The 16,386-nt window shown below is 36.0% G+C and overlaps 1 protein-coding gene across 2 annotated transcripts; it reads right to left on the bottom strand.

The window, feature by feature from the left end:
* Positions 1-235: 235 nt before the first annotated feature.
* On the bottom strand, positions 236-15,164 carry LOC120325983 (uncharacterized). Of its 2 annotated transcripts, XM_039392173.2 has the most exons (14): positions 14,632-15,164; positions 14,284-14,423; positions 11,752-11,888; positions 9,916-10,135; positions 8,554-8,793; positions 6,782-6,958; positions 5,974-6,150; positions 5,757-5,885; positions 4,968-5,204; positions 4,552-4,692; positions 3,551-3,695; positions 2,853-3,026; positions 2,315-2,440; positions 236-2,018 (listed from the first exon to the last, which is right to left on the bottom strand). In XM_039392173.2, the coding sequence occupies exons 1-14, from the start codon at positions 14,898-14,900 to the stop codon at positions 1,067-1,069; spliced, it is 3,264 nt and encodes a 1,087-aa protein (XP_039248107.2). In that variant the 5' UTR covers positions 14,901-15,164; the 3' UTR covers positions 236-1,066. The 2 variants fall into 2 exon arrangements, with proteins under 2 accessions (XP_039248107.2, XP_039248108.2); XM_039392174.2 differs by lacking the exon at positions 2,853-3,026.
* Positions 15,165-16,386: the final 1,222 nt, after the last annotated feature.

Here is a 16,386-nt window from a genome sequence, read left to right on the forward strand (position 1 = left end):
GTATGCATCGGGAATAATACGTTTAGACTTGATGACGGAAGTCTGTAGAAATTCATCACCTGGTGGCCCCACTCTGCCTCCTCCCGTATATGGCACGGGCGAAATTTGGCTCGTGTATCGACGGTGATTGGATCGTCTTAATAATCATCATCATCATCATCAAATTAGACACATCTTTTAAAACGATTGATAGAACCCCTGACAATTAAATCGACTTGAGCACTCCAAAAAAAGGTAAAAGATAAAAAGATTTTATTCCGCAATAAAAATGGCTAGAAATAAAAAACTTCATTAAAACAGAAAAATACATAAACTCGCCCACACCAACATTTTACTGATAAAAAATGTGTCAAAAATATCATCCAACAAATTGTTCCGCGCCGAGAGCAGAACAAGCCAAGCATATGTCAGATCATATTCAAAATGATTGGTCAGTGATTTAATCAGCCGTAACGATATGTTTCATAATAAGTTGGGGCACCAAAAAAAAAAAGAAAAAACGATCGGAACTATATAAAGAAATTGGAGAAACTCAAAATAAAAGGAAAGAAAACAAAAAAAAACGAGTAAATATAATGAACACAGAATAAAACCAAGTCTTGCTATCATAAAAGCGACTGACTGGTTGATAGTGAAAAGTACGGAAGTATACGTTATATCTTGCTAAAGCAGTAGCGATAAATTCAGTTCAATTTGGTCATCACCAGAGCACTAAATATGAGTGCGAACAATTGAAACAGTCAATGTAGCAGAAAATTCATTCTCAGTTATTTGAAAGTTATCGATCATGTTCAACGCAATATTAAAGGCAGTGACTAAGTTGGGAATACGCAAAACTAGGTTCAAATTCGTCAAATAGCGCTTATTTCTACATGCATAAATTGAAGCCAAATACTACAACAGCGTTGTGCCTTCCTATCGATTAAAACCCAGATGAGGTCATCCGTGATTTATCTTCCACAGAACTACTTGAACCACAATGTGACGACAGGGAGTCAGTCACCTATTGCATTATTACCCATCGGATAAAGACTTCAATCCCCCAAAAAATAGTCTCGTGTATAACTCACACAAGCGTCAATGATTGCATTCTTCTGCTACCGTTGTTAACCATATTGGAAGACTTCGTAGATTCGGATCCGCTGTCGTACGGCATCCCTACCGCGGTTGGAAGACTTGATTGTTGATTAGCCAGAGGTACCCCAAGTCTAGCTTCCAAATATGGCTGATATAAGTAATTTCTAGTTGGAATTTCAGGCATAGGAGGGGTGCGTTCCAAATCATACGTGGGATCCACACTTTGACATCTGGAAGGCACTGGCGATGGCCTAAAAGCATAAGTCGGAGATGGTTCGTGAGATACCGCATTGTAACGATATCCAGGATAAAGAACACATCCTGGGTTGGATGCCACATTTCCACCTTGCGAAATAGGCGTTTGCGTGTGTTCGGACGATGTTCGTCTGTTTGTGGAAGACGAAGACGACGAATCAGAACTGTAGTCATCGTTTTCACAACCATTTCTGACATTCCTCACTGGACCTGGAAGTATTGGAGTCGACATAGCTGGATGAGGTGACATAATTCTTCCGCGATCTGGCATCGCTGAGTAGGATGGTGGCAACACGGTGTTTGTAGTCGCGGCGCTGTCATCCCTGCCACTCGTCGCCTCACTGGAATCAGTATCGTGTTTTTCAGGTCGCACGGTGTCATCAAAGAGAACGGGGTTGAAATTTTCGCTCAGCGCTCTGATCATGCCAATTTGAACCTGCTTTTCCCGCGGTGGGTTCCGCGTTGTGTTGTAATTACTTCCTAGTATAGGTCGATCCGCAAATCCACTAGGCGGTTGAGAAAACGTTGTCAATCTCGCAAGGGAGTTGGTCAAAATGCCTACTTGTCCCGAGCTCATTTTATTAGTTTTGTTTGCAGATTCAATGGATGCGTTTTCCAATATTTCGACACCAGATCCATCGAGCATTTCAACGCTTTTGTACTTGCTGTTCTGCTCTTTGTCGTTTCTGAAGATAGAAACAAACAATCACTAACACGACACTTTAAATTTTTTGAAGTATACACAATGGAATGTTTTTAAATCGATTTACAATTTTCTTCATGTATGACGATTTTTTTGAAAGCTGTAATTACTTACTATCATTAAATTGGACGCTTACATTCACGGGCGAGTTCATTAAAAACAAATAAAAAATAAGAGCAAATTTGAACAAAAATGAAGACACTACTAGAATTGTTTTTTAAAATTAGGCAACTATGTAAAAAAAATGATCGGCCCAATACTGATATGTAGGCTACTCACTCTTTCTGCGTCGCTAAATTAGACCTGGACGTCAATGTCACGTAGTTCACTAATGAAGGTTTTCCCATAGTTTGCGGAGACATGATTGTAGATTTACCATTCGGCATCGGTACCGATGCATCATATCTGTAGAATGGAAAAATATGGCTTTGAACATTCTGTTAATTGAAATCCTTCAAAGATTTCACTAGTACAAGTAAATACTGTACAGAAAACCACGATCAAAAAGCATTTTGGGTTATGTTGTTTATGGTCGGTTTTAAATTATATGACATATTTTTATATTAAACCAAGCGCATTTCTCGTTACTTTAAGTAAATTTAAGTAAAGAATTCAGGGTACTCCTGAAGTATGCGCACCAAGATGTCGCACAACCTGAACCCTAACCTGGTACACAACCCGAGTTCAGTTCGTATCGGGACTTTTTCCGATAAAAATTTATGACTGCGGTATGAAAATTATATTTTTTGAAATAATTGACGCCAGCTATAACTAAAACACAAACATGCAAGGAAATAAATAAAATAGTGCAATATACTTTGCTGTTTCAGCACTGTCCCTCCGGTATGGACTTTCATAACTTTCGGCAAAATCGATCTTTGTGTCTTCTGAAAGTCTTCGATTAAATACGTTAGTTGGGACAGGATTACCAGCCAGTGATCCACCGCCGTATGGGTGCTCAGTGTAATGAAGAAGTGTAGAAGTTTTAGTGCTGTGGTGAGTAAGAAGTGCAAACGTGAATTTATATATGGTAATAATGATGGAAGTGTCAGGTTGGTGATTTCTAAAATTTATCGGCATTTTGAGCTGTTTTGACTTGATGCCGAATATCTTATAACCTAGTCACCTGCAATAGTAAAAATTAAGAGCGCGTTCTGTCAGCAGAAACGGAATGACTATTTGCTTCTAAATCGGGGGTGAATTTCACATGCGGCAAAATTGAAAACAAAAAATTGAAATATAAAAGCTTCAATGGTAGATATGCTAGCAGCTAGCTATTAATTTAGAGGCCTGCGTCCACTCGGCATTTGTGTAAATGTAAATGTTTTCAGTTTGGGCTTCTGGATTTCAAACCACCAAAGAAATAAAATAAAGAAACTAAGATGAGTGCAAGTGATAAATAGCTCACGCATGCAAATAAAAAGTAATGGTTTATCAAGAAAAGTGGATAGAAATGAGGTGAAAAAAATTCAAACTATTTGAATATTCAGTATCAAAAAGAAACTAAGAACTTACTCTTTCGTTTTCTTTATCCCAGACGATGAGTTGCATTCACGTTTTTTAACAACCCAACCAATGACGGCAATTAAAATAATAATCAATAAAATTATGACAACTACAGTCACAACGAACTCTCCAATTGTTAGTGAGCCGATTCCACCTAAGAAAAATTAATAAGATAAATTATTAGTCGTATTTTGTGTCTTTCTACTAATAAAACGTATAGCTGCCATTTTGAGGTAAGGAGGCTATTTTATATATTTGAAAACGGCGTGAAATTATACTATGAAGCGGTGCTATGGAGTCGGAGTTTGGCTAGTTTTCAGTGGAGTCTGGTTGTATTCTTGAACTGCCGGGAGTCTGAATCGTAATTTCAAAGGGAATTTAATCCTTTCAATGGTGCTAATAGAAGTCAAATTTTTTCTACAAAAACTCGTTAAGTAAAGTAAGTTAAAAGCACGTTAGCTAAGCGTTCTCAACGCCATAGGCCAAAAACTCGCTTACGCATCGCTCGCATAACACCAAAAACTTTTTCATTTGATTTTCTGAGAGTTCGTAACTGATGTCTAATTTGATATGTTTCACAACCCGGGAGTCGGGAGTCATTTTTTAATCCGGAGTGGAGTCGATTGTAACCCTGATGGTCGTCTAAACGTTTTATCAACATCTTATTGAAGGCGTCCAGCATACGCCAAAATCTCTTGTGATTTAATTTTCTGCGAGTTCGAAACTGAAGTCTAATTCGAAATTTTCACAACCCGGAGTCGGAGGTCGATTGTGAATTTTCGCCGACTCAACAACCTTGATATGATGAATCATAACTAAAACTTGAAACAAGTTTAATCATCTAAATGGGAGTTTATCATCGTTGGTAGCACATGAATACTTAGAATCTTCTTTCACATTTTAGTTCGCTGAATCAAAGCCCGCACCCTATCAAAAATGCTGATTCCATTGACCCTCGTTTTATAAGGGACAAGTGGAAAAAATGAACAATGATAAAGTTAAATAATTACCGGTTTTTAGTGGTGTGAGGGAATAGGTCGCGTTTGACGTTTTTCTTAGTCCATTTGTCACAAGACAAATATAAGAAGTTGGCACCGTTACTTCAAAAGTTGAAATCTCCAACATTGAATTGCCACGATCATCTACAGTTCCTGTAAAAATACGAGGTTTATGTAAGTTGAAACTGCAGTGACACAGGCGGGGAAAATCTAATAAATTTAGTAATCAGTCAATAATTTTCATATCTATTATACTAATACGAACTATAGTGTTAATTGAGAGTGGTGACAGCGATTTGTTTTTACAGTTCTCCAATCATCTATAAATAACCTTCCGTACACTAAAAACGCGCGATCTTGGTCTGACATAAAAAATAATTTCTACCTCCTGGATACACCAGTCTAACCATATTTCAAAAACACATTACCATTCGGTAGCAGCCATGTATAACGTGGTGGTGGTACGCTTCCACCCTCAGTCGAACATTTCAAGTATTTTCCATGTTTTGAAATGTGAACTAGTCCGGGTGGATAGTTGACGATCAGTTTGACCTCTTTCGTCGCACTTCCTGGTACGTAGTTAAAAGCCACGCATTTGTAGATTCCTGCCTCGTGACGTGACGTGTTACGTAAGACGAGTTGAGATCCGGATGACTTTGGCTTACCTGTAGCATAAAGATAAAATTTAATAAACAAATACACTAAGATATTAGTTAAGATATTGATGTTCAAATATATGGACACAAAGATTAAATGACTAGTGAAAAGCCCATTTCAATATGACAATAAAAGCTATAGCATGCACATAAGTAATGCACATTGACAGTCCTCATAATATCACTAAATTACATTAAATGTTAAACAAATTGAATTCAAATTGTCATACGAAGGTTTGTATGTAGAATAATTATAGAAAGGCCAATTTATTTGGTAAAATATCGGATATCATAAAAAAACAAAATAGAAGCAAAAAACTTTTTTAGCGACATTTTACACCACTGAAATTTTAAATGGTTTGGCTTATTTCTAGCGGAGAAAGCCTATTTTTACAACAACAACATCAGTCATCCCTTGAAGAATAAAAAATTTTGCAAAACAACTCGCCTCCGAAGAAAGAGAAACAGTCAACTGGCAACTAGGAGATGTATCAATAAAACCACAGTAAATTTACATATTATATTAATCCCGAGAATGTGAACAACAATTTTCTTACTCACCGTTAAAGAACCATCGATAAGAACTAGGTGGACTTGACTGGGCTTCGCAAGACAATGTGACGTCACTATGTTCTCCAATTGTAGCTTGAGGATGAACTGATGTCACAACTGTTCCATGCGCCGGTGGATCTACAAGCATCACAGATTTGTTATTTATTTATTCTTTGAATAGTCCCAAATATGCTAACTTTAAATTCCAACAATTTTGTCTACTTACAATCTATATTAATATGAATACTTCTTTCCAACGCTCTCACATAACCAGTTCCGATTGCAGGAAGAGATAATCTACATTTAAACAATCCTTCGTCACGTGGTCGTTCAACTTCAATCATGCGTAACACTGACGTCACAACCGATTTTTCATGAGACACAGCCACAGTGCTCTGACGAACTGAATAAAAAATATATCTTGAAGTTAGTGTTTTGGGACCAGTTCATGCCCTAATTTGACAGTGTACGAGGATGTTATTGGATACGAAACGGACCTATGGATCATTTTGTTATTGCGTTATTGTCGTCTTTCCATAACTACTGTACCAACTGGTTTGACATTTTCATTGCCTAAAGCTTGTTGTCGTCACCAGAAGGATACTACTTCAATTTCTTATTTATTTCAATAATTTGGGATTCGTTTCTTACTGCAAAATCTTGTTAATCACGTCATCCGAATTTAAAATTGCGTACCGTGCCGTGGTTCCGTGATCATATCTTTTAAATATTTGATATTACCTCGTTTTGGGTTTCGTGTCCATATATTTAAGCATTGCTTCTTTGATTTGCTCCAAGTGTTCATTTCGGCTCTCGTATTATGCAAACTTGACAAATACATAAAACTAACCACCATTAAATTTGGAAGCTTTGCCTACAAAAACTAGGTCTTGGTAATATCATTTTTTTTAATATATTTGAAATTCTGGTATGTTGCGAATAACAATATAATTCCATACCAGCTTTGGCTATATACAAAATCCTTGGTGAACGATAAGAATGGAGAGATTCTGTGCATTACTAACAATACTCACTAGAATAGGGCGATAGCCTTTCCTCGATTATTTTCCCGTCTTTTGACCATACGAAGTAAACCCTGTGAATCGCAACATCTGTAAGTGCTTCCAGCTCAGCCGAACATTCCATTTCATATCCTTTTGCTTTTACCGGCAGTGAGGCATTATATCGTAACGTGTTTGTAAACAAGGTAGCTGAAATAGAAAACAAAGAGATTGCAGATCATGATAAAATATTGCTAGATATACGATTTTAACAAACACATATGAAAAACATATTGACAACCGTTTTGAAACAATTCAACAAAACACTTGTGCGGATATTGATAAGATAACACCAACTGGACCAGGACAGTTTTTTTGGTGAGTTTGAGTGAACCTTTTCAATCGTTGTATACTCGTACAAAGCAAGGTATCACAATGGCAAAGGGATGATATTAAAACAGTTTAAAATATCGTTGTTAACCTATGTAGTTTTCTATACAAGCGATAAAAAGAATTGGATTAATATTGGGATTTGGTCTACTATTATACTCTACCAAATTCCGATCAAGGAATCAAGTTGAACATTTATATCCATTGCTGTTTGTTTTTTAAATTTGATCATATGTACAACAAGACCCTCAATTTTTCTAGCAAGAGCAATGTTTTCACGTTGGATGATTTAAATCAAATTTGCTGTATCATCATAACGGCGTGATCTGAATTAAATCAGATTGAAAACATTCGAATCACACGTATAAACAAGTTTAAATTTCATTTTTTTTCAACCTTTTGTATCGTCCGGTCAGTTAGGCGATGACAGAATATTGTCGTCATACCTCGTGATCGCAAAATTTCGTGAGCGACTTATGGTCAGTTTTGATCGGAGAATTGGTCAGTGGCCATAAACTATCGAAAATGCTGGTGTGCCATTCAACACGATATGCCAACGCCTTGGCGATAACAAAAAGTGTTGAAGAAAATCTCTATTGTAAGAAACAAATGGTAATTTAGTATTGCTTCTATAAAAACATTAGGATGGAATTTGTTTTAAACTGTAATCCGAGTTGCATCGATTTGAGAACAAGTTTTTCAAATATGGGGGTCATAATTACATTTTTTCAACGTCAGATTCTAGGAATTAAATTTGGCAGATGATTGTTCTCAATTGCTCCTATTATTTATAATTAAAATAAATTTCAACACACTAGAATGCCACGTTATTCTCAAATGGGTACTTGGAACTAAAATATAAAAAAAAAGGTATTCAAACACACTCAGTAAAATAAGAATACAGAATCACTTATAGATTATATGAAACTTTAACGACAATTTTTGAAGTTCGGATAACTTTGTCGGATTAGCAGAAGAAACGTCGAAAGCATGCGTCAACGTCGGGGTAGGATGCCAGGTGTCTATTTTGCGAGCGACGTAGTAACAATTCATGACTAAGATGGAATATTTGTTCAGGGATTATTGGAGACCTTAAAGGAATTTATTCCTATAATCGAGATTCCTCCATGTAAATATACGATGGGGAAAGTAAATATAAAATGTTTTTCAAAGTTGCATGTGAACTCCATATATACATATACCAAGCACATAAGTTGCGAAAACTAAATTTTATCCACAGAATATGTCTGGCGTTTTATTGTTCACGATCAGTAAAACTGTTATTGGGCGTTATCGAAGATAGTTCCAAAAAAGTTTACAACACCACGAGCTTTTGTCGAAATAATCAAGTATCAATATCAACGTAAAATAATTACAGAATACACAGAGTACACAGGAAGTGTTCGTTAACTTACGCAAATCTCTCGATTTCTGTACGTCTATGGCTGCCACGGCATCTGGCGCAATACTACTTCTTGCCAGGCAAACGTATCTTCCGCTGGACTTAGTTGGAGTTGATTGGTCAACAAATATGGTGGGATTTCCAATAACTGTACTTCCATCGGGCCTCGTCCATATGACAACAGGAACTGGATTGCCAGAAGCGTTGCATGTCAGTTTATTTGATTTTACGGAAATTGTAACAACGGGAGGATCTGAAACAAAACGAAAAAGACATTTTATCAGTTTATCCCTACACATTTTTTCCACCTTAAAGACCATCTTCACAAAGATCAAATCTTACAAATTTGGCATAGACAACCATACAAATAAAACAATATTTCGTACTGTAAGCTCAATTATGCTGCAATTTGTCAAGCTATGAATTTATCCAAGAAGTGATACGTACTAGTCCTATCCACGACATTTCAAGCGACGATTTTTAAAATGAAAAAAAGTTTATTTATGTTAGAAGTTAAATTAGTACAATAATTTGTTCAATTATTCGATTATGTCAACTCTGACAAAGTTTTCCACAATTTCGCAATAGAAATCGTTCCAATACGGCGACAATTTTGCGCCGAGCCGCAGACCGAAGCCAAGATTCAATCCGTAGGATTAACTTGTCTGTCAGAGGATGGCTACGTCATTAGATTCAACGTAAATATCGAATTAAGAAACCCAAACAAAATTTGTCACGGTAGCTACGACTATAAACGCGCAGGGGAGTATCAAAGAGACAAAAATTATTCAAAAAGTTCATTTCTTTTATTATATTATTGATCAAGCGTGGGCCAGGAACAAACTGAGCTCAAACAAATCGAATTCTGGAGTGTTATAAACATGATAGGTGTTCAAATGCTTATATTTCAGCGATTGATCCCAATTTCAGCATTTAAGGATGCCCATCGAATTCGAATGGAATGAATTTTTCAGTAAATTTACATAGGAGTTGGAAAGAGGAATGCCGATAGATAACGGGACTCGAGGATCGGCAAGTTAGTCAAATTCATCTTCGTCTTTTCTCTTTAATAATAATACAGTTTTAACGACGTTCTTTAGCGTATGAGAACGAATAATTCAGTTGATTCGTTATCACAAGAAAATCATTTCGATCAGTAAAACATCAGCCCTTCTGAAATAACACACATTTCAAGTCCTATTGAGCGACCAGCGGATAACATAAAAGCAGAAGAGTTAGGGGGTTCGCTAGTATGCTCTTAAGGAAGCGACCACGTTTGGCTAACTGTTCTGAACATAAGTGCCGACCTATTTGTATCTAATCTTTCTTGAATAGAAAATGGATACAAATTGAAAAATAAAAATTGTTTACTTACGTAGCAAATTTATTGGTACTGTGACCCTTCGTTCGTTTTCATCATCAAAATGATCATGAGAAACGACGCAAGTAAAATTCTTTCTTGAATCATCCAAAGTCACCGGATCAGTTGAATTAGGAGCTCTACCTAATAATCCAGGAGTTAGACGCAATCTAGACTTGATGGTGTAAGTGCCATCGCCAACTGCTTCCAAAATTTCATCAGAGTCTTGTGTTTCCTGTGAACGATACTCAATCAGTATTTCATTTATTCTGAAAAAAAATTCTAGACTAAAATCATCTGATCTGGAAGACTATCTGCTCAGAATGGTTCAGAACAGTGGTTTTAAGCTCTTTTTAGAATTTGTCAAGCCTCGCGCCCCATCTCAAAATAACTAGATAACAATAAGCTACAAATAACAGATAGTAAGGCGAAAGCATGTTTTACTCAAAAACACGTTGAAAATACGTGGATGAAACATAAATGACGCAATAAATAAAAAGTTTTAAAATGTAAATATCCAAAGTAAGGCGAGGAAGATCAAATCTAACAAATATTTTAATTTTTAATTAGCTTCACGTCCCCTCAAAAAATGTTCTATGCCTCCCTTGTGGGGCGCGCATGGGGAACCCCTGGTTTAGAATATGTGGACGGAAACAGGTCATACATGTCATTATCTGGCATAAGGGTATGGATTGCGGATTTACCACTACTAATAAAGCTTTGTGCTAAGTCGAATTCTGAAACCGGTTTCATGTTTCGATTTGAAGGAAAAAATTCTTCGATTAGCGGAACTAATGTTGCCTTTAATAAGATTGGTCGTGTGAAATCAAATCCCTTTCATTTGAAGTGAAAGTAGGAGTCCAATTGATTAAAAATATCCTTAAATCGTTGTATTCATCGGTTTTGAAAAACGATGATTAGCATCGGACTTTTGGTTATGTGCTGGTTAAAACACAACACAAAAACCAACGAGTCATTCCAATTTCAGATAACGTGTCGGAATTCACCACTCCTAATCGTGAATGTATTTTGGGAGCTTGGGAAACCAATATTCGTTCAATATTGTAGGCCAGATTTGTATCGCTGCCCAGTTCCATTCTGAATTTGAATGTCGGTCGATATGGAATAGCGAATATAATATACTTAGAATACCCTCGGTTAAATATTCCTCAATTTGGTTGGGTTAAAAGTAATATACAACATTGACGACAACTGATAAATGATTATCAGTTAAGTATGCTTTCACTAATGTTTGCTCGTTGACAAGTTATCAATGATTCAGCGACACCAAAACATTAAATCTATTAACCTTAACTGCAGTGGAGTGGGTAAAACCATTAATATTGTGAACTTAGATAGCCTTACATTAATTGCGGTTACAATCGCGCTGGTTAACGTCTCCGTTTTGCATTATCGAGAAACGGTTGCTTGTTGACACTTCCAAAATCTCTTTAACGTTATTATTAATTGTTTAAAAAACAAGTTCATTATATCAATATTGCTCCAATTACATAGAATAATTTGTAACCCCCATTTCTGCCGCGTATGCATATGTGATTGGAAAGCAAGTAACGTAAAATGAAACCCAATGAAAATTTTTTTTTTTTTGAATGATAGGAATAATACAGCTAACAGGTTTTAAATATAAAGATCTATTACTGTAGTTACTCGTTACTATTGATGTTACTTATACATCTCCGATTTTGCCAAAACAGACTGATTTGGGAGTTATAATTGATATTCAGTGACCTCAACAAGCCGCTATTCTGAATAACAATTACGCCTATTCTGAATAGCAATAACTATGGCGTAGGTGCAATTACTTTTCATATGAAATAGGAGATGACCTACCCCAGTGTTTGTGTAGATCCATCTTATTCTTGCTGGTGGTTTTCCTCCAGAAGCTTGACAAACTGCTGCTGCGTAAAGACCGGTATCTTTATCGACTGTTGGAAAAGCGGCAACTTCCACGTTCACGGTGGGCACAGCTGTTAAAAAATATAGTACCGGTGACACGAATGAAACAACCAAAAAATGAGAAGCAGTAATTCAATATTGTGACGCCCACTGTGGAAACGCAAATGCAATTCGGTGCTTTATGTATCTACATAGTGCTTTTAGCGTAGTCGGGATATACGACAAACTCTCATTTTTGAAATTTTTTTTGAATAATGCAGGTTTTAGAATTATAGATTCGAGACATTTTTAGTAAAAGCCGTCTCAGCAAATAATTGCAAAATTATTCACTTCTATTGAAATTGGAATGATCAGTTATTAACAAAATGGACTTCACCATATTGGTCAACTCCCGCATTGAAAGCCCGACCCATCAACTAACTGGACGTGTTCGAACGCAGTAACGCCACACGTTTTAGGTGATGTACATTTATTAATGAGTTTTCTATCGAGGTAATGTGTGATAAAATAGCATAGAAAAGTAAATTACAATATTCGATATCAAGAAAGAAAATTGGAAAACGGCACACTCGAGAAAATGAATCTACATGTCTATACAACTACGGAAACCACATACTCGCGATATATAGTGACGTAATGATAAATTAAATTCCCTTGGAAAATATTAGTTTAATCTTCTACTGATAGGAATAAAACTTTTACTTTCTGAAACTAAGGTTACCAAAAACATCAGCGCAATCGGATATTATTTGAGAAACAATACTAACTATAAATTCAATCAATGTTTAATCCACCTTTATTCCTGTAAACCTTTTATCCGATCAATCTCTACTTATAACGACGAACTAATTATTAAACCTTTTTAGTTTTATTAAAAAATAATAAATAGTATTATTCTTACGGCATCGATCGTAGAGATTATGATTAACATCGGCAATATTGGATAATGCGAATTTGTCGAGGGGCGACATATTTTGACCAGATGAAAAAATCGATTATCAGAAAATAATAAAATAATATTCGGATAATCTGTCACGTGCTAATAACGATTCCCATGGGCGTGATTTTCCAGATTTATCGAATGGCCATCGGTCAGGTGAGAGCCATAATTGTTGTAAATATATATATATATAATCATATATTTTAGACAAGTTGAAAAGGGCAATCTGAATTAATATTAATGGGTAAAATTTATTGATGGATCTAATAATTAATCACGCACGCATTACGAAAAAAATAGTTTTCGTTAATTTGTCGATGTGACGTATAGACCGGTACATTCTTCTTCAAAATGTACAATGTCAACACGGTTCGTAGGGCAAAAAGAGAATGAATCAAAACCAATTAAACACGTGTAAAAACTGAAAAAAAAAAACTGAACTGCAACAAATGACTATAAAGATGGGGCTAAAAGCTGCGACGGGTTTTGTGTCCTGGTTAATATGACAAAAAGCGTTTAGAAAATTAAGTAAAACCGATTCGAAGCAATATTTTTACCCATAAAATATGACATAGTAGTTAACCTTTTTACCTGCCTGATTTATACATGGTCCACTTCAGCGGAACGGTGTACATTCCCAGAGGATCACTTTGTGCAAATATTATTTCATTTTACATTGAATTTCACGGGGATAATACCTCGCTCGAACAAATGTTTTTATTCCGCATTGTTAAACATGCATTTCGTGCGATACAGCGCTTTTATTTTGGTATCAAACATTTTCAAATCTAATTTTCATTGATCGAATGACATCACCCTGTCAACATCGATTGCGGTCATCTTCAAATGGATGCGAAGCATATTAGACAATATGGCCGACGGAAGAATCACCGCACACATTATGGTAGCCATTTCTACCGAACAAACTAACTGTATAAAGGTGAAGGTGATTATGAACGCGAGTACATAGACAGCACTAAATGTTATAAAATCTCAGAACCCCTTTCAAAAATTGTTAATTTTGTACAAAAAATGCACTATTTTCCTCCGTGTCAAAAGTTGAAATCCGTTGCTATCGTCACCCCTAGCCAAGGATTTGCTATACTGAAATAAGTATGCGGGTCAATTGCGGGCCGCATCGTGTTAGTAGAGCAACACATAAAACGTGACTATTTACATTTTCAATAAAATCTAACAAAGAACTTGGTTTGTGCGGCGAGCGCGCACATACGAGAATCCATCATATGAAAGCAGCGTTTCTACAAAATCAGTTTTGTATCATGGTCCTATTATTTTATCACCTGCAAACGATTTACAAATTCCTTGGGAGAGTATCGCTATTCGCTGAATATCAAATGAAATAACACATGTCACAATCACGTTTGTCCGTAAATACAACCTTCGAAATGAACAAACAAAAAAACTTAGGTACAATGTATAACAGTCCAGTAGCATATTATGGCAAAATCTACCGTAAATCAATGTAAGTTATCGAAAACTCGTACGCTGAAAATGATAATACTTACCATTGACTTCAAGCTTCGTCGTCGAACTTTGCGCTGAACCTTTAATCACCTGACACGAGTAGATTGCAGAATCTGTTACCATCAAATCTCGTATAATCAGAATAGGCGGTCGAAATTCCGCTCTCCCAATCAAAGGGTCACTGACAATAAATCAAGATTCATTTTAGTACACAGTATACGCCATGTTATTTGAGTCAAATTTAGGTATATATGGTCTCTTCATAACTTAGATCCCAAACGCGTAAACAGGAGAATTAGAAACGACATACAGGATGATTTTACAATATAATGGAATCGGATAAGAAAAAATAACAGACCAAGAAGACAAAAATTTGCAAAACAATTTACCTAATTTGGGACACTCCGGACAAAGATGTCGCCACAGATATTTCTTCATCCCCTTCCCCGTGCTTAAACCACACATAAGCTGCGGGGCCATCGGATGAGCGGCTTGATAGGGAATTCGTATCACATGTCAGTGTAGCATTTTGTCCCTTTAAGTATATCTTTCCAAATGTTGCATCTAACAAGATACACAACTCTAGTAATGTCAATAAAAACGTTCTTTGATAAATCAAACAAGTTCTACGCCGAGAAGAACAATTTATTCGACGCATTTTTTTGGCACAATGTTTTCAATCTAACGCTCTTTCGTCCACAATGAAAAGCCGCACTCCGGGAATCAGCCAATCAAGAACCAGTCTTGTCTATTTATGTTGCTTCAATCTTCGATTGTATATTTTCCATTCAACTGCAGCACATTGATAACATGTAGTTTCTGGTACAAAGTTTTCAAAGCACAGAAGCAAAATATATACGCCCGTTAAATATAAATAACAATCACCAAATTTTAAGTATCAACAATCTCATACCACGCTGTGAAATAATTATAATATTAAGAAAACATCATGCTACTACTTGATGTTAATTGTCAAATCAATTTTCTATTATCAACTACAAACTAATTTTGTAACAATTTTTAATGATAAAATGAAATTGAAGTCTATGGTTTGATCATGAAATAAAATTGAAGTCTATGTAGCAATTCTCAGCCACATATCCCATTCAGGGGACCAATAAAAATACAATTCAGTCAAGCTAGCAAATTGTTCAGTAACATTCTATATCCATAATATATTGATAATAGATGGCAACCCTGACTCGTTTATATTCTTGCAATTATCTGTTATCAAATGCAACTAAAAACTGTTCTCAAACAAACGTCAAAATAACCCGATAAATGTTCGGCCTGTGCCCGTGGTAAAAGCGAGGTATTGTAAAAATTAAACACGATATAGTCATAACATACTGATAAAGGATAACCTGTACAACGGACAATTAACTCCTTGAAAATAATATAACCTTACACAACCAACTCAATCAGTTGCTTGCAAGGCGATGGCTTATCCAACACTGCTCGATAGGTTCGAGCAATAATCGGCGAAAAAATACAAGCCGATAATCTATCAAACAATCAAGTAATCACCATAGGAAGCGAACAACTTGTAAACAATTTATCTATCTTCGACGACGTAGTTTTGGCGCGATGTTTCGTTGCCAGTATTTCCTGAGCATGCGTGAGAACTGTGCACTGAGAAAAGAATCCTTTGATAGCATGAACATGATATTAAGCGCGGGTTGATGGGTATATTACGAAATGCGTTAACAACAAAAATTTATTTAATTTACTATAATTGGACGTGTATTATAAATACAGCGAGTGATTGCACTGCCAATATAGGAATGGCGCCACAAGTAACAACGCTTACGGCACTGAATTGGCTAACGAAATAAAATTCAGTCGCACTTTCGAAGTCACAATATAAACCTACGGTACCTTATAAATAATCCGTAAAATGGGGCATGCTAAATCGTATACAATATTGAAAATTATAATCCGAATGAGCCACGCTAATATGTACCGAAATAGTGTGATTGGTGATCAATCACATATAATTTCGGGATCTATATTCCTATTTCGAGTTGGTTTCTATGTCACACAATAATCTTTTGAGGAAACTTTTATAAGAAAATATGTATTTATTACAGCCGAGCCGATTCAACGAATGCGATAAATCTATTAAAATTTGACATAGTCCCGCG

Source organism: Styela clava, chromosome 4, assembly GCF_964204865.1.
Source record: "Styela clava chromosome 4, kaStyClav1.hap1.2, whole genome shotgun sequence".
NCBI lineage: Eukaryota > Metazoa > Chordata > Ascidiacea > Stolidobranchia > Styelidae > Styela > Styela clava.